Raw genomic sequence first — 23,259 nt, forward strand, 5'->3', positions numbered from 1 at the left:
CTGGAGAGGCGATCAGTTTTGGCTTGGCTTGAAGAAGAAGAAGAGCAAGAAGGTGTCTTTTTTTTTTTTAAAAGTATGGACGGGCGTCCGTCCAAACGTAAAGGCCGTCCCCAATTTTTTTTTTTTTTTTTTATATTTTCATATTTTGGTTAAGGGCGGACGTCCCTTAATTGCGGACGTCCGTCCAAAATGAAGGGATGACCGTCTATAACGGATGAACGGTCGTCTTTAATTTTTATAAAAAAAATTTATTCCATTTTACTTATGGAGGAGTGTCTATTAAATGGGGACGCCCGTCCCTGGTATATGCACCCCTATTCATATAATATGGACGGGTGTCCATGTGAGTGAACGGCCGTCCAAATTTGATAGACGGCCGTTCACTAGAAAAAAATTGTTAAAAAAATCAGAAGCGTGTTACACGTAAACCGGTACAATATTTCGATGCAAAAATCACGGTGTCCATAACATTATTGATCTCTCTAAACACTAATAAAGGTAATCACTAGAACTTTTATTAGTTTAAAATCTCAAAGGATTAATTCCTAACCAATAGTTTTAAAATCCCAAAAAATTAATTAAAGTACATTAAGGACTAGGAATGGATTTCTTACAATTTTCTATTTGATTATAGTATTTGTTACTATTTAACCATAATTAAACCACGTAATCATATTCTATTATTATGATTGTTACTGTTAACTATCAATCGTAAATTTGAAGAGGAAAGGTTTAAACCCATGAATCTGAAGCATCTCAGTGTCTCAAAAAGTAAGCATCGGAAATTGTGGTTTTCTGCTAAGGCCCAAAAACCAAAATAAATGGATTCTTTAACTTCGCGTAAACCGGAAGCAATCCACAAATTGAGAGAAAGGGCTTGTTTCTAATTCAGTGACTATGTAAAATACAAAAGAAAAGAGACTATTCATATTAAGACGTTAAAAATAGTTCATAAAGTTTCATATTTACTACCACTTTAGATTTTGTACCAAAAATTTTATGGAGATATCAGGACGCAGGAGAGGAAGAGGAGACATATTTGCTGTATATAGTTTCAATACAACTCTGTATCAGATTCAAAGTACTCTGACTCATCATCTTCATCTTCCTCTTCTTCATAAGAGTCGTCATCACTGTCATCGTACAAGATATTATCCTCATCCCAAAGAGGACAAGAACAAGTTGCCCTTTTGTTCTTCCACTCCGCTCCACAGTTATAGCAAAACTCATATCCGCATCTGCAAAATCAAAGCAAATTGGACAAAACATTTTTTTTAATGTAACATTAAACCTCAAAAAGATATAAAAGAACTTGATTTCACAACTTTCAATCAAATGGGAGAGTTAACAACAAGAACCAAGTTGTAGACGTGCTACTTGATAAAGTCTGAGGACACTCAGATATATAAAAACTTTATTTTACTACTGGCCATACTCTGCACAAGATATAGTCCAAATAATATTTGGCTAAATGTGTTCCTCTTGCCATTAAACTCCATTTTGAACCATCTCTTCCATCCAAGTAAATGGTAATCATACCCGTTCCAACTTAATCACGCATTCTTGCTTAACGATTTTGTTGTTCCATACATTAAATTTGGCCTTCATTGAAAGTAACAAGAATCCTAAAAACATAGATCTTGCCACGCTCTCAATCAAAACTGGACATCTTCATTTAAGCTAAAATTATTAATGAACATGTTCCTCAATGACCAGGATTCATAAAAATCAACATTCCCATTCACACTCCCCTTTAGAATAATAATTATGCAGCGATCAGATAGAAGTCAAGCTTTTTTCCTCTTATCCACCCAACTCTAAGTATACAAACAACAATTTCTTCCATTTCATCTCCCTTATGTTAAGTTACGACAGGAATTTGAAAAGAAAAATAAGGGAGAGAAAATTCCTGGGGGTTATGGGTTATGTATATTGGTGATATGCAACATGCAAGTTTGCAAGTTATATCATGCAACAAGCAAAAAGACTATACTTTCTTCTCTTAGTTAAGATAATTAACATTTATGATTGTGTAAACTTAACCTTAATGCATGAAGTTTGAAACTTTTACACCTTGTATGCTTCCTTCTCTTTCAATTTTGGTCACATATAAATTCTACTTAAACAACATGATAATCGATAACAAATAAGTATAAATAACGTACCTGCACGTCATGTGGTAACAACCTTCAGAAAGTTCTATCATATGGTTGCACTTCACACATTGGCGCCACAGATTCCTTGATGCAAGAGACTTTAGCTTCACATCCTCCACTGGGGGGTTAGGATTCAACATTTTGTAAACATTGCAAGTCATGTTAATATGCCAAGGAACCTTGCAATTTATGCAGAAAAGGCCATGACATTGCACACATTTCGCAGCTCCAGACAGATCAAAACCACGAAAGGCATTTTTAGCATATTTTTGAACCTCACTTTTTGTCATTAATGTCGAGCACCTGGGATTTGGGCAATAAACTTTCTCTGTAGCAGGAATTGAGGCTTCTTTTATACGTTGATTCAGTATTTCAACTAACTTAGGTGTCAAGAATTCTCTACAGCTATCGACTTTAAGTTCAGATTTACAACCTTCATGAGGACATTTAGGCAACATCCCATAACGCAACTTTGCTTCCACATGCTGTTTCATACAAGAAAAACAGTAGCGATGCAAGCATCCTTCAATGGAAAACATATGACCAACATCAGTATCTTCCAAACAGATAACACATGTTTCATTTACAGTTTTGCCACTGCTCGAATCCACAGGCCTTGTGATTTGAGAATCTATCGCAGCTCTTGCAAGTTTGAAGACACCCGTCATAGCATTACGTGCCACAAAAAAGGTGCTGCAGTAACTAAATTTTGTTTGAAGAAGGGACACCTGATTGACTAACGCAGCAACCTTCCGTTGCTTTGATGTCCATCTTCCTGTAACCTGCACTGCAAAATGAAATGCTAACAACATCTATCTTAGGGTAATTCAAAGCAAAATGTAGCGCTACAATTCTAAAACTAATAACAATAACTATATTATGAGGTAATAATAAACAAAATCCCAAAGAACTTTGAAAAACTATTAGATATATGTCTAATTACAGATCGCAATCTTTTTTGTGGAATCTTCATTATCAATAGAATGATTAAACATACAAACTCAAGAATTATATAATCAAAGACAAAAACAGAAACATCCAGGAGTTTAACAAAATACATTCCACAGTATCATGAGAATATTAACATCAGCTAACTTATCATAATACCCTAATCAGTTGACTAGATAGAATATACAAACTGATAAAATCAAAATTACAAAGCTCAAAATAAGCCCTACAAAAAGGCAATCACGGTGCACAAATATGTACTTATTTCAATTTTAATTTATTGATAAAAAGAGGTTACCCATCCACGTCAGAGAAGCTTCTTCATTAACAAAGTAATTCAAAAAAATTGTTATCAGATGCTTCTTTTTTATAATTTTTTTTACATTAAAAAATGCTAAATTTAAAAAATCTTCAAAACAAATTGGATAAGAGAATTATAATCCCAAACAATCAAAGATGAAATTTCGACACCACGCTGGAAGGGGAAGCAGTATGAGAATAAGAAAATCCAGCTACCATACCTAGCCAAGTGTTATCATCTCTTTAGCAAGTAACAATAATTGTTGATCACATTGCAGAACACTAACAACTAGATGGAGGTTGTGTGATTGATACTTGCTTTTCAACTCTACTCTAGTCCCAACTCGGCTACCCATCAGTCTAAGACAAAGTGGTACAAAATTTCTGCTGTTCATAGCTGTTAAAATGTACTCATCTTTCAATGAATTGCTTTATCTCACACTTTAAAACACACCAAACTATAGCTTTAAACAATCAAATAGTTATCAAGTAACCCCACGAAGTATGAACGGTAGTCTCACCCACACCACCAAACTCTTGACTACTCTAAATCTTATCATCAAAACCCAGAGAAGTTGGTTCTTTATATTATTAGGACTAACTACAAGTATATTAGAAATTCTTTAATCATGCCACAACTATCATGTTTTCTTCCTTTCTTTTTTCCTTTTCTTTCTCTCTTTGCAGAAGCAATTATTTAATTAATTTTGTAATGCAATGAAATTAAATAGGAAAGAAATGAATGACTTACATATTGATACAAAGGATAACAATCACAGTAAATCCGAACACGCTTAAGCTCTAAAGATAGAGCAACATTAAGTCCTTCAATCAAAGCCTTAGCCTCAGCAGCATTCTTGTTCATACCGCCACCAATCAACGGTTTTTGAAACGGGAATATCAAATGACCACAAGGATCGCATATCTCTATACCAATCCCACACAACACAACCTTCTTCTCGTTAATCCTCTCTTCACTCACCAATCCCTTAAAATAAAGGCTAAATATGTTATTATCACGTGCGTCCCCACTTCCTGAACATCCTTCGCCGAACGGTTTCTCGAAATTATCGCCCCACTGTTGCCACTCCTCCTCGGGCATCCTGGAGAGTTCCATGGCGAATTTCTGATCGTGAGCAGCACGGTGAATAGCTTCATTAGTTTTACGTATCTCCAGTTTCGCTTGTTCGTAATCGGCGAGTTCTTGCTCCATCTTCTTAAGTTCTTCGGACTGGAGGGAGGCGAAGGTAGGAGAAACGACATCGTGTAGAGGTTGTTGTGGTAGAGATGGTGGCGGTGGCGGTGACCGTGCTGACGACGTGGAGGCTGAGGTGGAGGGGACAAGAGTGAGAGAAGCAGAGATTGCTTCTTCGAGTTGGAGACGGAAGGCATAATCGAGGTCGGATTCTAGGGATTGAGCGGCCATGAGCTCCACGTGCTGTTCGGCGAGTAAAGAATGAAGGTCGTCCGCGTCTTTGGCTGTTGCCATTGATTTGAAGAAGTGGAAAGTGATGTGCAAAGGGTAATTGGAGTGTTTGGATGGGAAGGAAAGTGGAGAGTCAATTAGTAAAGAAAGTGATTCTTGAGAAAGCGAGGGGGAAACAAGAAAAAAATGATGCTCGGCGTGCTGCGAAAGTTACGGGGTTGGGGCGGGACATAAAAGGAACAAAAATAAAATATTTTATCTTAATAAATCGTTTATATTATAAAGTAGAATTACTTTTATAAAAAATAATTCCATTAATCTATATTTATATAATCCGAAAGTCCACGCTCTCAATTGATCGTCACTTGAACTTCACGGAAGATGTCATATATAAGATCTTAAGAGCTCTATAATTATTGTGAGTGTTTATAATTAATGTGTTAAAATATGATTGGTTGATAGTTAATAAGTTTGTTGATGTATGTATATAATCTTGAAGCTCACCCTGCTCGTCGTTTAGACTCTACCTAGAATTCCACATAGGATCTTAGGAGCTATTGTAAGTGTTTATAATTAATATATTAGAATGTGATTGGTTGATGGTAAGTGAATGTAATTAAAAGTTAAATGAACCATTTAATTTCAAATTATAAGTTAAAATATCTATATAACTATATCACATTCTCATTAATACTAACCTTTGTGTCCCAAATTTTATTCAATTAATGACATATTAATAAATTAATTATTTTATTTTATTGGGCATTCCAAATGTTTAATCCCTACACATTAAGCTCTTAGATATAAACGTTTTACATTAATATTCTGTATTAATTTCTCACATTTACATTCACATTAACTGCTAAAATCGTTATTTGTTTTGTAGAAACTGCTCACATTCACATTCAATGTTTTGTAGAAATCTTTCACAATAACATTCATATTAAAGGTTGAAATTGTTATTTGTTTGTTTATTGTTTAATCTGATAAATACTGATAATTCACATGCATTTATTGTTTTGTAGTATCCTTTGACAATCATATTCACAGTAATTATTTTTATGGTTATACTGCTTTTGTATATGTGAATGTGAAGTGGCGCTTTTTTTTTTTTTTTTTTTGTGAAATAGTATACATGCATGGATAGGCGTGAATACTAATGAAATGATAACGTGTATTATTAATTTTTGTGAAATGTGAAAAGATGTATTGTATCAGTTACAATATTAATTACTTTGAATCCTCTATATATATGTCCATTATGTAATAGTTTGCTATATAATTTATCTAAAGAAAGATAGGTGTGTAATTTCTATTTCTTATTTGTCATTGTTTTCTTTTGGTTTTTCCAGTTTATTATTAAACTTTTGGTGCTAATAATGTATTCATTTCTCTACTCATTTTTAATTGGCTGGAATTTTTTCGTTGTTGTATTGTTATAGTCCTATTTGATTTCTCTACGCATCTTTTACATCTTCATTTTCATCTGTTTCAGGAAAATCAAGTGATAATGACCTACAAGGATTGGTATCATTTGACAATTTCAGGATGAACGAGTGAGAATTTTTGCCATAAAAATGAATTCAATTTTAGTGATGAGAAATGAAAACAAATATTGATAAATAGTTTTAATTGTAATTATTCTATCTTTTTTTACTGATATTTTTTTATGTTATATACATAAATCATGAAAATATATTGTTGCTGAATATAACTAATTTTATTTGTTTAACAAATATCAACCGATGTTTGATGCCGAAATATGTAGCTTTAGTATATCATTTGTAATATGTCAAACCACTCTTACTATTCTTAAAGGAAAACAAATATTGATATGTAGTTTTAATTGTAATTATTCTATCTCTTTTTGTTGATATTTTTTATGTTACATACATATATCATGAAAAGAGGTTGTTGGTTGATATAACTAATTTATTTGTTTAACACATATCAACTAATGTTTGATGTCGAATCATGTAGCTTTAGTAAACCATTCATTTTATCATCACACACATTTCGGTTTTCACTGAACAGTCAGTAGTAAATTGACTATTTGCATAATAAAAATCCAATTGATGAGAGGTTTGAACCCTTATAAACTAGACAGATAGAGCTTTAATTTGATATATTATATGCTTAATTTGGACAACTGTAGCTCCACTACCAAACCATTCTTTTTATCATCACACACATTTTGGTTTCCATTGAACAGTCAATAATAAATTGACCATAATTTGCTCAATAAAACTCTAATTGAGGAGAGGTTTAAAACCTTAGAAACTAGACAAACATGACTTTAATTTGATATATTATATGCTTAATTTGGATAAATGTAGCCCCACTGCCGAACCATTCCTTTTATCATTACACACATATCTGTTCCCACTAAATAGTCAGTAGTAAATTAATCATAACTTGCTCAAAAAAAAAATCAATTGATGAGAGGTTTGAATATTCAAAAAGTAGATGAACAAGGCTTTAATTTGATATATTATAATCTTAATTTAGACAATTGTAGCCCTACTTCCAAACCATTCCTTTTATAATCACACATATTTCGGTTTCCACTAAACAATCAATAATAAATTGATCATAACTTGCTTAATAAAAATCCAATTGATGAGAGGTTTGAACCCTTAGAAACTAGATAGAAAGGGATTTAATTTGATATATTATACGCATAATTTTGATAACTGTAGCCCTATTTTCGAACCATTCCTTTTATCATCACACACAGTTTAGTTTTCCCTCTTTCTTAATTTCCACTTAACAGTCAGTAGTAAATTAATCATAACTTGTTCAATAAAACTCTAATTAATGAGAGGTATAAATATTTAGAAACTAGATAAACAAGGCTTTAGTTTGATATATTATACGCTTAATTTGGATCACTGTAACACCACTGTCAAACCATTTATTTTATCATCACACACATTTCGGTTTTTCCTGTTTCTCGATTTTCACTGAACAGTTAATAGTAAATTGACCATAACTTGCTCAATAAAACTCCAATTGATGAGCGGTTTGAATCTTTGTAAACTAGAAAGTCAGGGCTTTAATTTGAAGTATTGTTTTGATAACTATAGACCTAGTGCCAAACCATTTATTTTATGATCACACACATAAAACAAATTCAATTTTAGTGATGACAAAAGAAAACAAATATTAATATGTAGTTTTAACTGTATTTGTTCTATCTCTTTTTGTTGATTTTTTTATTGATTTTTTTGTTTGATTTGTGGGTTTTGTGGGTTTTACAATTATCATATTTCTTTAGGATGATATCATCAAATGTTTTTTTTGCTATATGTGATGGTCAATTCTAATTGCAGCAAATAAATTTGTGTCACAAGACTTTTATCTTCACGACTTCTTCAATGCTTCAATTAAGTTGTCTTCAGATTATACTGCTGGAGTTGTTGTTGCTTTCCATGTGAATAATCTTCCCAAAATTCTTAATTTCTTTTTATTTATAAAATAATAATAATAAAAACAATTCATTTTCTCTTCCCAGCAATCAAAATCAATTTTTTCCTTTGGCTTTGTAGGTCTATTGCTTAAAAGTTCACATTTTTCAGCAAGATTTCTCTTTCTCTGATTGATTTATAGACTTATCTATAATACCCAATGGATTATCCTGTAATTTTTTTTGTTTTTCTTGACAAAGTTTTAAACTTTTGTGCAAATGTAAAATTGTAACATATTTGAGAAAAACCATGATGATATAGACTTTGAGTTAAATTTATGGATATTTTAATTATCAATTCAATATAAAATTAACTTCAATACAGAAATTATATACTTAAAACCAATGTTTTTAAAACCGACCAGGGGTGAAACCCGATAAAGTAACCGGGTCTCGGGTCGACCGGTTTAACTAGTTGGTTCAACTGGTGATATCATTATGCTGACATCAGCATGATGACCCCCCAAAAAAAAAATTTCAAAGACTAAAAAAAGGCTAGCTTTCTCTACACACTTTCGCATGTCAGCATGATGACACCCAAAAAGAATTTCTCGAAAAATCACAAACAAAAAAAAAAGTAAAAAGAAAAATGTATCCTAAGCTTTCTCTACACACTTCCACAACACCCCAAGAAACAAAGAAAGAGAGCCAGAGAGATGACAAGACTCTCACAATAACACCATTTCTCTCTTCATCGCCCAAGTAAGTCTTTTTCTTCTCCTTTTTCATGCTTTCTTATCTGGGTATTTGCTCTTTTTCTTGTTCTTGTGTTTTTTTTTTTTTTTTTGATGTGTGTTGTTTGTTTGACTTGAACAATCATCTTCTATGGGAGAGAGAATCACTCCTGAAAGTAACTGTCATCGAAGATGAGATAAAATGAAGATAACGAAGATGAAACAAAGCTGCCGTTGAAGTGGAAATGAAAAAATTAAGAGATAGAAACGAAAAATCGATGAAGAAATTTAGAAATAGACTAATGGAAGAGGGCAAATATGGGTTAGGGCTTGAAAGAATGAAAAACTGAGGAAAAATGTAAAAAAATAAAATCACATTTAGGAGGGGGTTAGAGTTGACCCGGTTTTTTTCCAAAACCGATTGGACTAGCGGGTTGCTACAGCATCTCCGGTCAACCGTGGGTCATACCAGGTGAATTATATAATCCGGGTTTTATGCTAATCTGGCCCGGCTTAGTGGCCGGGTCTCGGTTGAACCGGCCGGATCGGGCCGGGTTTTAAAACATTACTTAAAACATAAAAAACCTAATAATAATGTAAAAAATATATATAACAAACATACATGTGTAACGCGCGAGCTTTCCATTTGGTTACTTATATAATTCCGGGACTTCTTGAATCTTGATCCCATCTTTTTTCAAAAAATATATCACTATTGTTGGTTTGGTTTATGTTAATCCATGTAAAATGTAAATGGTACAAAATCAATTTCATACGATAAATTAACGTTCACAATATTCTTTCCATTTAAGAAGAAAAAAAAAAATCCTCAAAATTTTAGAATGAAACTCAAATTGTATAAGCTCTTGAATTTTAAAATTATAAGATGCATACCCAAAAAAAAAAAAAATTACTTCGTAGGAAAATAAAGAAAAAGGGAAAATTTTGAATTTCTTTTCATAATTATCATCCAAGGGGTACAGTTTTTCTAAAATAAATTAGGAGATTATTTTTCTTCATGACCAGTAGTTTAATTACAAACTTTTACAATGAATTATATTCTGATAATAATAGTGCTATCCTTCTTAAAGAGAAAAAGAAAAAATCTCAAAATTTCCCCTTTCATTTTCTATATGATGTTGAAGTTTTAAGATATCTTCTGGGATGAGTGACTTATAAAATAAATGAGAGAATTAATTTCTTTTAATGTTATGTAACATTTATTTTTTACAATTTTATCCTTTAAGCGAGTTTGTGGTGTTTGTTTTAGTATTCTGAGTAGTAATTTTGAAAGGTTATCGATAAGTAGAGTTGGGTGATTATTACGAGGTAGAATTTATAAAAATAAAAAAAAAAAAAATCCCTTGGTTTGCTAATTTAACTAAACACTCCAATATATAAATTTGTTATAAAATGACAAAAACACCCCCACCCACCCACAGTTGTCAGATTCCGGTCACCACCATCGAATCTAGTCAGAATTTAGCATTACGGTGCATGACTGGTTGGATCTGGCCATTCGTGGGCCGATCTAGCCTCTTCCGGCCAGATTTGGCCGTCAGCCACGACCAAAGATATGGCCATCATTGATCGTCAACGATGACCAACTTAACAACGACCATCTTTTGGCCGTCAGATCTAGCCTTTTCTGGTCATATCCCCTCAGAATCTGGTCGGAAAAGGCCAAATCGATGCATTATCGGCGAGTAGTGCACCGTTGTCATAGATTTCGGCCATCACCGATGGTGGTTGTCGGAATCTGGCAACTATGGGTGGGTGGGGGTATTTTTGTTAATTTATAATTTTTTGTTGGGGGTGTTTTTGTTAATTAACAAATCTAAAGGATTTAAAAAATTTCTTAATTTAGGATATGATTTTGAAAATAGGAAAACAAACAAGCATTTGTATTTGGAATAAGGATAGGATAGTGGTGAAATAATGAAACAAAACCAGCTGAGTTTACAGGGTATTAACAATCTTACAAAAGTAAACTCTTTGCCTAAGCCCACAATATTGAACTTGAGTTGGGCTGACCCGATTAAAGCTCTATTTACGCCCTTAAGCATCTATTTTAGAAAACTCAGTAGAGTGGTGTTTTTCAATTATCCAATAACAGGTTCTTGTAATGTAAAGCCCAAATGATTATTAAAAATTAAATGCTTCAAGAATAGGCATTTTAATATGATTAGCATGAGTATAATATTACTTTAGATCACTTAATTTATTTATTACAAGTCAATCATCAAATTAAATTATAATATGATTCTTATACAATTTATATCATAGATTTAGTATTTATAGGACTATTAAATCACCTGTTATAATTTTATTTTTTATATGACACACAATGACAATTAGATTGACCAAAATTTTGTATTAATATCAATTATTATACTTGCTAGGGTTTATTTGTCCTGCAGTTTCTGGGCAATTCTGTGACACTCTCATTTTAACTTTTATGTTATGTTCTTTTTACAGGACCCTAAGAAAAATTGCATAAATCAGCAAATGCATTTTACACTAAACGATTCTACACGATTATTCTCAAACTGTTAAATGTCATTTCATTTGGAGGAAAACAGAATTGCAGTTTTGTTTGGACCGTCCAAGTATTAATTTCAGGCCCAAAAACAGAGCTATAAGGGTTATATCCTGAAGGTCTTTGATAGCCAAACGTAGAACCAATGAGCCCATAATTTAAATATAATCCTTAAAATAAAATCATTTTAATATTGTTATTTTAAAAGTCATTTTTAATTAAGTGGGGAATTACTTGGTTAGTCAGGTAATGACAAACATGGTGGTTGTGATTTGTAAATATAAAAATCATGGGATGTCAGTTCAGTTCTGTGTCTGCATGTGCTTCTTTTCTAACGCTTATCACCAACCAAACTGTTTATTATTATAAAACTATAAACCACGTGGCAACTTTGCTTAGACTGGTTGACTATTTTGAAAATTCGCTTACTGTTAGGTTTCCTGGTTGAATTTTGTAGAAAAAAAATTCAGGCATCACATGCATATAAATATTTTTCATGTTTTCTACCCTAAATTTCTCCTCCTTTTTTCAGCAAAAATTAGTATGACTTTTTCATTGCTTACCGACTAAATAAAAAAATAATTCATATATTTCTAGAAAATTCTAGAATTCTTTTACTGGTTTTTATAAATAAATTGTTCAAATAAATTCATGAACTAATCCAAAGATTAATGATCAGCACAACCAAGAGTAAATAAAGTTTTGTCATTTGGTCAAATCAAACCACATTTAATATATTCTCTTGATCTCTTCTGTTAAATATATTTTAACCAATGTTCTGAAAACTGGACCTGATCGGTTGGATCGGAACCGACAACCTCTCCGGTCCGGTTCAGATTTTAGGGGATTTTTGTTATATTTTAAACCTATAGGGGTTAATTGTAATTTTCTAAGGGTGTTTTAAATATCTCAAAGGGAAATGCTAGAGGTACAAAGATTCTTATAAAGAATTTTTGTACAAAGTGATGTGGCAATTGCCACACCACTAGTTTCACATCAATCTTCTCTTTCTTTTCACAAACTAGTGGTGTGGCAGTTATCACATCACTTTGTACAAAGACTCTTTGTACATTAGCATTTCTCTATTTCAAAACCTTTAGGGACTAATTGATAAATTTTTGGGTTTTTTTGAAATATATTAATTTTTAGGGACTACTTAAAATTGTTTAGGAGTATTTTTGTAACATACTAAAATTTAAAGGACTAATTTGGAAATTTTAAAATCTTATTTATTGCTGTCACTGATCCAAGCAATCGATTAAACCGGTCAAATCGTGAACAAGGCCCTTGATTGGGTCAAGACCCGATCCAGTTTTCTAAACATTGATGTTAACTGTACGAGTGTAAAAAATCATATTTTATAGATGCCCCTTGCAGTATTTTATAAATACTATTTAACCAAAAAAAAAAAAAAAAAAGGCAATGGCCATAACCCATAAGACTCTAATATATTCTATTGTATACAGACTTTATAATACGTATCTGTTAGAGGTCGATATTTAAAATTCAAAGTAATTTGAACTTTGATATACACTAATGTTTTAAACATGCATTTATATTTTACTTGTAAATTTCAACAGTTGAAGCTGTTTTCCAAAGCAGTTTGACTAGGGAAAATTCTTCAATGGTTCTAGACGTCGTACAAAAAACTAATCCAAAATGAAGAAGTCCATGCATGCATGGTTAGAAAAAAGCATTTTATACAAACCTTTAGTCATTATATAAGGCAAAACAGCTAGCCAACTTTGATGCATATCCTCTTGATTAGTCTCCTTGAAAATATTAATTAATTGCTAATTGATTTACCATAATGTTATTTTGATAATTCTACAACGAATCGTCCAAATTGCATGGCCAACTTTATTTGTTTTACATTCAAATGCAATAGCAAAGACTTGAAATTACCACAAAAAAATAAACAGTCACGGCCATGGATGGCGGCTGATTTAGATTAGACCATGGCGGCGCCCGCCGCAAGATAAAACAAAAACTCAACAAATGTAGATTGACTATAAGGATGATAATTTAAAGTTTTTGCTCCCTCTGGAACGCTCTGGTCTTATTTATGGATTCATACTTACATTTTTTTTTTTTTTTTCTTTGTAAGTAAACTTTTCTTTTGGGTTAGTACCCACAAAAAATAGCCTATACAAGGTTATGTAAATACACAAAAAGCTCTTCCTATTTGTTTTACATTCAAATGCAAAAGCCCAGACTTGAAATTACCACAAAAAAAAGAAAAAAAAGAAAAAAAAAAAAGCAGTTACAGCCATGGATGTCGGCTGATTTTGTTTAGACCATGGTTGCGGCCGCCGCAAGATAAAACAAAAACTCAACAAATGAAGATTGACTATAGCCTTAGCTATGACGGTGATAATTCAAAGTTTTTGCTCCCTCTGAAAGTTCGGGTCATATTTAGAGCATCTTTAATAATGCTCTTTATTTTTTAGAGTATCTTTTATATAAATAAAAAGTATTTTGATTAATTTTTAAATATAAAAAACATAATTTTTATTCAAATCTAATAGACTCTTTAAATTTAATAAAGATATTTTTTATTTTTAAGAAAAAAACTTAATGGGAGAGATGATTAATAAATAAAATACATAAGAACTTATAGTTTATTAATTAAAATTATGATAGAAAGTGAAATTGGACTCTCTAAATGTAAAAAGTTAAACTCACTCTCTAATTTATATTTTAAAGATAAAGAGTTTGTTGAATTTTTGTTTTTATGAATAAACTCTTTATAATAAATAATTTGGGTCATATAAAAAGTCATTTAGAGACGCTCTTATAGATTCACTTACAAATTTGTTTTTTTTTTTTTTTTTTTTTCCCTTTTGTAGGTACCCACAAAAAATAGTTACAAGATTATATAAATATACAAAAAGCTTTTTTTATCTCAGGACATACCAGGGGCTAGGAACAAAACCAAGAGAGTTAAAAGACAATGTCTAAATAGACGACAAAATTACAACAACCACCTCCCCTCGAACCACAAAAGGCAAAGACTCCACACGCAAAGCCAAAAGCCCAAGGGATGGAACAATTTTTTTTTTTTTTTTTTTAAATTATTTGACTTGCATATTAAAGAACATGATTAACGAATCATTAGTTTCTAATATTTTTCAGTTGATCTATTTACTGAAACTTAGACCTCAAACATATCGATCCCAGTTATGGACCCAAAACAATATAATAAAAGTATGCCATAAAAAACTGAAAATTACGTAATCAACTATCTTTTAATCTGCTTATAGTCATCCTTTCACATACATATCTTGTTTTATTTCAGTAAAAACAGGATTCCATCAATCAGAATTCAATGAGTTTCATTAGTTAATGCACAAACTCATGACTTTGTGCTTTGTTCATCATATAAATATAAAAGCAGAACCCACTTCGTCAACTTTAGAGACCCTGTCACATAAATGGGGCTGCCAACGACTGCCAATTAAAGCTTGGAAAAGCAATATATATATATTGTTTCCGATGACTGATCCCGTTGGTTGCAGTGAGAAAACAAGAATTAAACATCAGAAGACCGCGTTACAATAAATTTTTATTTAATTTATGAGCAAATGGTTTTGTACGATTCCGCGGCAAATTCTAACAAAAAGCATTAAAATTAATGGTGCAGCCTGAGATTAAAAGAGCATTAAAGAGTGTTTCCAACTTTTCGTTTTCTTTACTTTTCAAAAACAATGTCTTGCTTTCTCATTGAAAAGAAACCTCTAAAATAAGTTTTCGTGATTTAAATTCGACAGACAAAAACATTTATGAGAAATCAAATCACATTCCTTCAACAATGACTCCATTGTCATTTGGTCAACAATGGTGAAAAAGAGAGATTTCAGACTGAAATTAACGGGAATCAGATCTATTAAATTCCTTGAATCTACAGTAGAAAAGTTTTATTTAATTTTGACACTTTTTACAGCGTCTTATCGTAGTTGCGATTTAGGTTAGATATTTTTCAAACTGCACTATATAGACAATAATTAAGGGAACAATTAAGATTACTTGTTAATTAATTAAGCTAGAAATAATGAGTAATTGTCTTGTTCATTCATTTATACTTATCTAATCATGGGTTTCCATCATCTAGTCCTATCTTGATACTATATTAATCTAGAAATTAAATTAAATTATTTAGGTTAGGTAAGTGGTAACCTCTTATTTTAAGTTTAACCTAACGCCCTAATGGCCAATAGTACGTTCTTCAAATCTATTACTACTGAGATTAGCACCTATTGCTAATCTTGACTAACGGATTGTACTGTACTAAGATGTACAGCTTCATCATTTATAAGAAGATCACAAAACTTGTACATATGAATGATACATATCTTTTTTTTTTTTTTATCGAAAATGTCCGAAATAGTTTGTACGCATCTCAACTAATCCTTCGGGTCCTGAAGTGAACAGTTGAGTAAATCCCCTCAATGATCACCTCTATTAGTGTCTGGGAGGATTCGAATTCGGAAACTCATGTTGAACCCCTTTGCTCTTTTATCATTAGATCATCTAGCGGTGGTTAATGATACATATATTTGGCTTCTGTAGCCATCGATATAATTTTCAATTCCTATGATTAATCATTTAGGAAAAGAAATTAATGTGGGGGATGACTATCATAATATAGGCTGTTCCATGCATGTTATGTGTTGTAATTATTTGGCAGAATGTGGAACTTATGGTATATATATTTTAATTAATTAATTAATTTAGACAAAGCTTGTGATATATATCTTGTTCAGAGAAAAAAGGTCATGAGAACCTGTAATCAAGTTTAATGTATATGTTTAAATTATAACTCTATAAAAAGGCCAAAAAAAAAAAAAAAATATGAAAAAAATACAAGTAATAAATCTAAAATAATAGCGTATGGACTTGTACCAAACATGAAAAACGTATATAAAACGATCAAATCACATCAGTAATACTAGTGAAATTATTACAGTGATCACTTATTTTTTTAATAATTAAATTTGGTCAATCAAGTACTATATCGTATTAGAATTTTGCAGATTATGGTTGGCCTTTTGGTTCAATAAGTTAGGTATATTTTCCACAAGAGAGTTGTACTCTTTATAAGTCAAAAGTGTTTCAAATAGTAAATAAATTAATATTTTTATATTATTTTTACTGTTTGATCATTGAAATTATGCACTATTCAAGCACAAACAATTAAGTTTCAAATTCTTTTATTGAAAAAATTGCTATTCTTCAAAATAATAATAAAGGAAAAACCTTGATATAACGAGGAAGCCAATCTGAAAACAAAATGTCCCAATAATACGTGCATTTATGGCCCCATTTAATCTCATATTTTGATCAAAATTATCACCTTCCATATAATTTAGTTTGTCTTCCTCTCTTTAAATCCATGTAGAGGAATATGAACACATACACTGAGACGGCATGCATCATTTTATCAAAACTGTCATCATTTCATCACCTCCTCCACCAAAAGGAGTCAACCATTTTAAATCACTTCTGAAAGCTCCACTCTGCTTCCTAGTCTTGTAACCAATGGCAATAATGTTCTTACTGCCACGTCTATTTCACATGCACCTCTCCTTTAATTCTAACATTTTTCTACACATTTACTATTTCCTTTTTTTTTTTTAAAGTCATTATACTATGCCACCTAATCCGCCAATATCTTGGGGGAAAACAAAGGGATATTTATACAATACTATCTCGTGTCTCATGTACAAAATAAGTGGAAGAAGGCATATATATATATAGTATGGTTTATTTATTCCTTTTTCCATGGACTACTGCATTTTATACTATGGTTTCTCCATGTGAAGACGTATGCTTTACCTCATTTGATGTTAGATCATAGATAATGTAGAAGCATTTATTATTTGATTAATTCCTTTAATAATAATTACCAGAAATAGTTAAGTTATTATGTAGAAGAATATGTATATATTTGGTATCATTATCAACGCCAAACTTCAAATCAAGTTATTAATATTGACTTAAGAAATAATATAATAATGGGGTTTGGTTAATATGATTCCTTATAGGTAGAAATTTGAGTCAAAAAGAACACAATTTATGTTCCCCTTTCCAAGCATAGAAAATCATGGCTTTGTTTGTTGGGTGAGCGATGGAGATTTTGTCTCTTAATATAAACTTTCAAGTCACGTGCCTTGCAGATGACTTGAATTTTATTACCCTCCTCAAAAAAAAAAACGGAAAACGCGTTCAAGATAAGGGGGGAGACATTTGTCATCATCACTTCCAGAGAAGGTTTTATAAAAGATCAACATGAACACGTGCAATGTTTATGCCGTAAATTATCTCAATTTATATTCCACGTAGAATTTAGCTTTTCAAGTGTGGGTCACTTAATTAATCAACTCTTTTTTCTCTGTAGAAATGACAAAAGATTGATGACTGATTAGTACGACTTATGTAATCAAGGTAAAAAGTTAATCCACGATTGCATAAAAACCAATATAATATATTAATAGAGAAATTAAAAATAAAACTATGATAATTAATTAATCCAAGATTATATTTGTCAGAATAAAACTAGGCGATCGTGTGTTAATCTAGCCGTTTTTAATCAGATTTATTCAAACTGTTTTCGACCAAATATATTACTGATAGCGGTGGCAAGATCTATTGTGATCTTAGATAATTTGGTTGAAGTAAAATGATATTACTAGATAACCCAATATAGTAATGTAAGTAATATAAGATGATATTACTGATGAGCTAATCCTCTGATTAAGAAATTAAATACTAAAATTAGTTACGGGTGCATTAATCAAGTATTGCTCAATTACTGCGAGGTGACACATTGATTAAGTAGGCACTGTTAATTAAAGATTGAGAAAGGAAGAGATGGTCAAAAGTCCAATTGACAAGGATCAATTGCAAGTAATGATAGTAGGTGACCAAAAAGTAGTTTCAGATTCAATAATAATTAACCTTACAAATGGACTTTAATAATTAAAAATAGAAACCGCTTTCTCTCCAAACAACAGCATATTTTCTTGGAGGAAAATGACCAATAACATTAATCTACTTCGCCCTAGGCCTAGCTTTAAACAAAGAGATTAACTAGATCCTATTTTACAATATATATTATTTTTCCTCCAAATTCTCTCCACACATATTACATAATATAATTTCATATATTCCCTACAGATTAAGTCAAATTTATTAATATATATCTAGCTAGCTAGTTTTCCTTCAACTTCATCTCCTTCTCAAATGAGTTAGGAGAATTTTTCATGGAAGGATTGATAATCTAAATACAGTATATAACAAATAATAATAATAATATTGGTTCATGTCCAGAGAGGCTCCCACAGTGCTGCTAAGTTTTCGTCAAGGAAGCATGGATTGCCCTGGGAGCTTTCCGGGCTTGTAATGAAGTTGTCGACCGATTGTGGAGAATTGGGCTGTGGTTCGGATTTCGCCATTTCCACGCAGAGTAAAGCTACAAGATTCGTTTGTTGGCATTGCATGTTGACAAGTTCAGCTTGTGCTTTAGCCAGTTGAGCCTGGAGCTCACTAACTTGTTTCTGAAGCTGACAAATCGCCCCCGCACACCCGTAAACAGGGTCCCGAATTCTCGCACTGGCTTCATAAACCATGCTGCTGACGGCATCGGCCCTTTGAGACTCTGGAAGTTCCTGAAAAATATCAAGAAAATCTCATTAAGGAATTTGACTGAAGAAAATATGAAAAAGACAGGATAAAAGAATCCTAATGAACCCAAACTAGCAAGAGAAGATCAGTTTGATCACATGACGATGATCAGTAGGCTCCACGTTTATCCTCATATCTAAAATTGACAGTAGTAGCAGAAGATATTCAATAATCTTGACAAAGTAGGGGTTTTGTTTGATTGTGGACTTTCAGGAACATGATATGTTTCCACTGTGTGAACACTTAACGTTTCTGAATTCCGAAATCTATCATACTTATTCAAAATTCAACTGAAATGAAAGCAAAACAAAACAAAGCATGCTAGAACTAGCAACGAGCGGTCTGAGATGCCTATGCATTTAAACTGGTCTTTTTCTTTTCTTAATTAGCCAGCAACCCACGGCACCTCTCTCATTTCACATCCCCCATGCCCATATCTTGGATAATAATTCTGATAAGTTTTCTGATTCCAGCACTATCGATCTTTGTAGTCCACTTGATCAGTGAGTGCTATACAACCCGACCCCACGTTTATCTAACACTTTGCATGTTATTGCTCCCTAGTCTTTTCAGAATCAACTTGACCTTTCAATTTTTTATCAGTTGGGTTTCTCATAGATTTATACTTTAATTTAAGACTCCACTATATAGTTTTTTCAACGATTAGATAAAAGACAATGACACTTGTTTAATTTTTTAAGATGAAAAAGTTAGTTTGTGATAAGAAAGAATAACTAATACGAGATATATATGTTTATTAATGAACATATTTGAACTAGTCAAAACTTGAGAACAGGAAGCTAATACTTGTTGAGATTATTTTGTGAATCTCATGTAATTAATTAAGTACCTGCAGAAACTTGATGATATTGCTGGCGCCAAAAACTCGATGAGCAATGGTAAACTTTGTGGGTTCAGTAGGGGGGAAATAAGGTGCTAAAACACATTTATCAGCACATCTTCGTCTAAGAATTTTGCATGCAGCACAAGGGCTAATAACCACAGGTGGGTTGTTTTGAGAAGGAGTAGGAGGAGAAGGTGCAGGTGAAGATGATGAAGGAGAAGATGAACCAGCACTAGAGTTTGTTGCAGTCTCAATACCCTCCATGCTTTCTCTTCTTTTTTTTTCTTTAATTAAGATTAGATGTAGAGAGAGAGAAAAGAGAAAGCGAGAGAGAGAGAGAGCGCGAAAGAGTAGAGTTGGGTGGTGTTTTAAGAAAGGGGGAAGCAGTATATATAGAGAAAAGAGAAGAAAAGGGGAACGTCAGAAAGATAAAAAGTAACGTCATCAAGAGTTGAAAATGGTTATGGTTAAGGTTGCGTGGCTGCTGGAGTGTTCAATATTTTCTTTAGTTCCGTTAGGTTTTGCTTTTTTGGATTTTATCGTGAGAAAAATCTTCTACTTTGAAATGCATTTATTTTTTTGGCCGTATATTTTATTTTTCTTCTACTTTGAAACTGTCCAATAATATAACCACATGTATCTTAATATAACCACATGTATCTTAACGTATTATCATTCGAGGTAATTTTGAAAATTAATCGTATTTATTAGATCATTTGCTATGTCGTTCAAGTGATGAGGTGAACTTGTCTCGTATCAATTTAAAAATAATTAAAATAATAAATTATCATAATGTTTAGGAAAAAAAAAATTAATTGAATTTGGATTAGTAAGATAAAAATGTTAATTAGAAGATAATTAAGTTTTAATGGTAGATTAATACTAGTCAAAATAATCATCACTGGGTGTCCTGATGATGAAAAAGCAAAATGAACCTTCATGAACTCTAGAATTTAAGTCCCCCTAGGCTCTATTTTAAAATTCAAACCGGACCAGCCAGTTCGACAGAGACTCAATAGCCTCTCCGGTCTAGGTTACCATTTTCTACTATTCACAAAATCCCTAGGGTTTTGTAGAGTAGAGGCCGGTGCTTCAAGGGGTGGTGTCAGATTGAATTCTGGACATTAAAATCAGTTGAAATTTGGTCGAAAAATTCTAACCAACGTTAGTCTTATATAGGCAAACAGCTAGCCAACTTTGATGCATACCTCTTGATTAGTCTCCTTGAAAATATTAATTAATTGCTAATTGATTTACCATAATGCTATTTTGAAATTCTACAACGAATCGTCCAATTGCATGGCCAACTTTATTTGTTTTAACATTCAAATGCATAGCAAAGACTTGAAATTACACAAAAAAATAAACAGTTACGGCCATGGTTGTCGGCTGATTTAGATTAGACCATGGCGCCCGCCGCAAGATAAAACAAAAACTAACAAAATGTAGATTGACTATAAGATGATGATTCAAAGTTTTTGCTCCCTCTGGAACGTTCTGGTCTTATTTATGGATTCATACTTACATTTTTTTTTTTTTTCTTTGTAGTAACTTTTCTTTGGGTTAGTACCCACAAAAATAGCCTATACAAGGTTATGTAAATACACAAAAGCTCTCCTATTTGTTTTACATTCAAATGAATAGCCAGACTTGAAATTACCACAAAAAAATAAACAGTTACAGCCAGGATGTCGCGCTGATTTGATTTAGACCATGGTTGCGCCGCCGCAAGTAAAACAAAAACTCAACAAATGAAGAGTTGACTATACGGGTGTGTAATTCAAAGTTTTTGCTCCCTCTGAACGTTCTGGCCTATTTATGGTTCATACTCCATTTTTTTTTTCTTTGTAAGTAAACCTTTTCTTCTGGGTTAGACCCACAAAAAATGTATACAAGATTATGTAAATATAAAAAAAGCTTTTATCTCAGGAACTACCTCGTTTAGGAACAAAACCAAGAAATTAAAACATGTCAAATAGCGACAAAATCACAACCACACCTCCCCTCAAACCAAAAAGGCAATCACCCATCACGACCAAAGCCAAGTAACAACATTTTTTTTTTTTTTTTTTAATTATTTGACTTGCAGATTAAAGAACATGATTAACGAATCATTAGTTGCTAATTTTTCAGTTGATCTATTACTGAACTTAGACCTCAAACATATCGATCCCAGTTATGGACCCAACAGTATAATAAAAGATGCCATAAAAAACTGAAAATTACGTAATCAACTATCTTTTAATCTGCTTATGTCATCCTTTCACATACATATTTTGTTTTATTTCAGTTAAAACACGATTCCATCAGAATTCAATGAGTTTCATTAGTTAATGCACAAACTCATGACTTTTGCTTTGTTCATCATATAAATATAAAAGCAAACCCACTTCGTCAACTTTAGAGACCCTGTCCATAAATGGGGCTGCCACGCTGCCAATTAAGCTTGGAAAAGCAATATATATATTTTCTGATACGATCCCGTTGTTGCAGTGAGAAAACAAGAATTAAACATCAGAAAACCGCGTTACAATAATTTTTATTTAATTATAAGCAAATGGTTTTGTACATTCCGCGGCAAATCTAACAAAAGCTTAAAATTAATGGTGCAGCCTGAGATTAAAGAGCATTAAGATGTCCATTGTCATAAGGTGAGTAGATTAGAGCATTAAGAGTGTTCCAACTTTTCGTTTTCTTTACTTTTCAAAAACAATGTCTTGCTTTCTCTTGAAAAGAAACCTCTAAATAAGTTTTCTTGATTTAATTCGACAGACAAAAACATTTATGGAAATCAAATCACATTCCTTCAACAATGACTCCATTGTCATTTGGTCAACAATGGTGAAAAAGAGAGATTTCAGATTGAAATTAACGGAACAGATTCATTAAATTCCTCGATTCTGAAAAGTTTATTTATTTGACACTTTTCCAGCGTCTATCGTAGTTGGATTTAGGTAGATATTTTTCAAACTCACTATATAGACAATAATTAAGGGAACATTAAGATTACTTGTTAATTAATTAAGCTAAAATGATGTAATTGTCTTGTTCATTCATTTACTTATCTAATCATGGGTTTCCATCATCTAGTCCTATCTTGATACTATATTAATCTAGAAATTAATTAATTATTTAGGTTAGGTAAGTGGTAACCTCTTATTTTAAGTTTAACCTAACGCCCTAATGGCCAATAGTACGTTCTCAAATCTATTATTATTGAGAT

At 32.0% G+C, this 23,259-nt stretch overlaps 2 protein-coding genes across 2 annotated transcripts; both read right to left on the reverse strand.

Moving 5' to 3' along the window:
* Positions 1 to 774: 774 nt before the first annotated feature.
* LOC116139207 lies at positions 775 to 5,034 on the reverse strand. Its single transcript, XM_031424887.1, has 3 exons — positions 4,156 to 5,034; positions 2,166 to 2,938; positions 775 to 1,238 (listed from the first exon to the last, which is right to left on the reverse strand). Exons 1-3 carry the CDS (start codon positions 4,891 to 4,893, stop codon positions 1,055 to 1,057), a joined length of 1,695 nt encoding a protein of 564 aa, XP_031280747.1. The 5' UTR covers positions 4,894 to 5,034; the 3' UTR covers positions 775 to 1,054.
* A 13,395-nt stretch (positions 5,035 to 18,429) lies between these two features.
* On the reverse strand, positions 18,430 to 20,345 carry LOC116139206 (LOB domain-containing protein 11-like). The gene is made up of 2 exons (XM_031424886.1): positions 20,043 to 20,345; positions 18,430 to 19,176 (listed from the first exon to the last, which is right to left on the reverse strand). Exons 1-2 carry the CDS (start codon positions 20,298 to 20,300, stop codon positions 18,829 to 18,831), a joined length of 606 nt encoding a protein of 201 aa, XP_031280746.1. The 5' UTR covers positions 20,301 to 20,345; the 3' UTR covers positions 18,430 to 18,828.
* Between the last annotated feature and the right edge of the window lie 2,914 nt (positions 20,346 to 23,259).

This window comes from Pistacia vera, unplaced genomic scaffold (genome assembly GCF_008641045.1).
Source record: "Pistacia vera cultivar Batoury unplaced genomic scaffold, PisVer_v2 Contig348, whole genome shotgun sequence".
In the NCBI taxonomy this organism is placed as follows: Eukaryota; Viridiplantae; Streptophyta; class Magnoliopsida; order Sapindales; family Anacardiaceae; genus Pistacia; species Pistacia vera.

Coding starts and splice junctions, on each gene's coding strand:
- LOC116139207 (XM_031424887.1), bottom strand. CDS start 4,893: ATGGCAACAGCCAAAGACGCGGACGACCTTCATTCTTTACTCGCCGAA. Junction 2,939..4,155: donor GTTATCCTTTGTATCAATAT/GTAAGTCATTCA, acceptor TTTGCAGTGCAG/GTTACAGGAAGATGGACATC. Junction 1,239..2,165: donor TGTTACCACATGACGTGCAG/GTACGTTATTTA, acceptor TTGATTTTGCAG/ATGCGGATATGAGTTTTGCT.
- LOC116139206 (XM_031424886.1), bottom strand. CDS start 20,300: ATGGAGGGTATTGAGACTGCAACAAACTCTAGTGCTGGTTCATCTTCT. Junction 19,177..20,042: donor ATATCATCAAGTTTCTGCAG/GTACTTAATTAA, acceptor GATATTTTTCAG/GAACTTCCAGAGTCTCAAAG.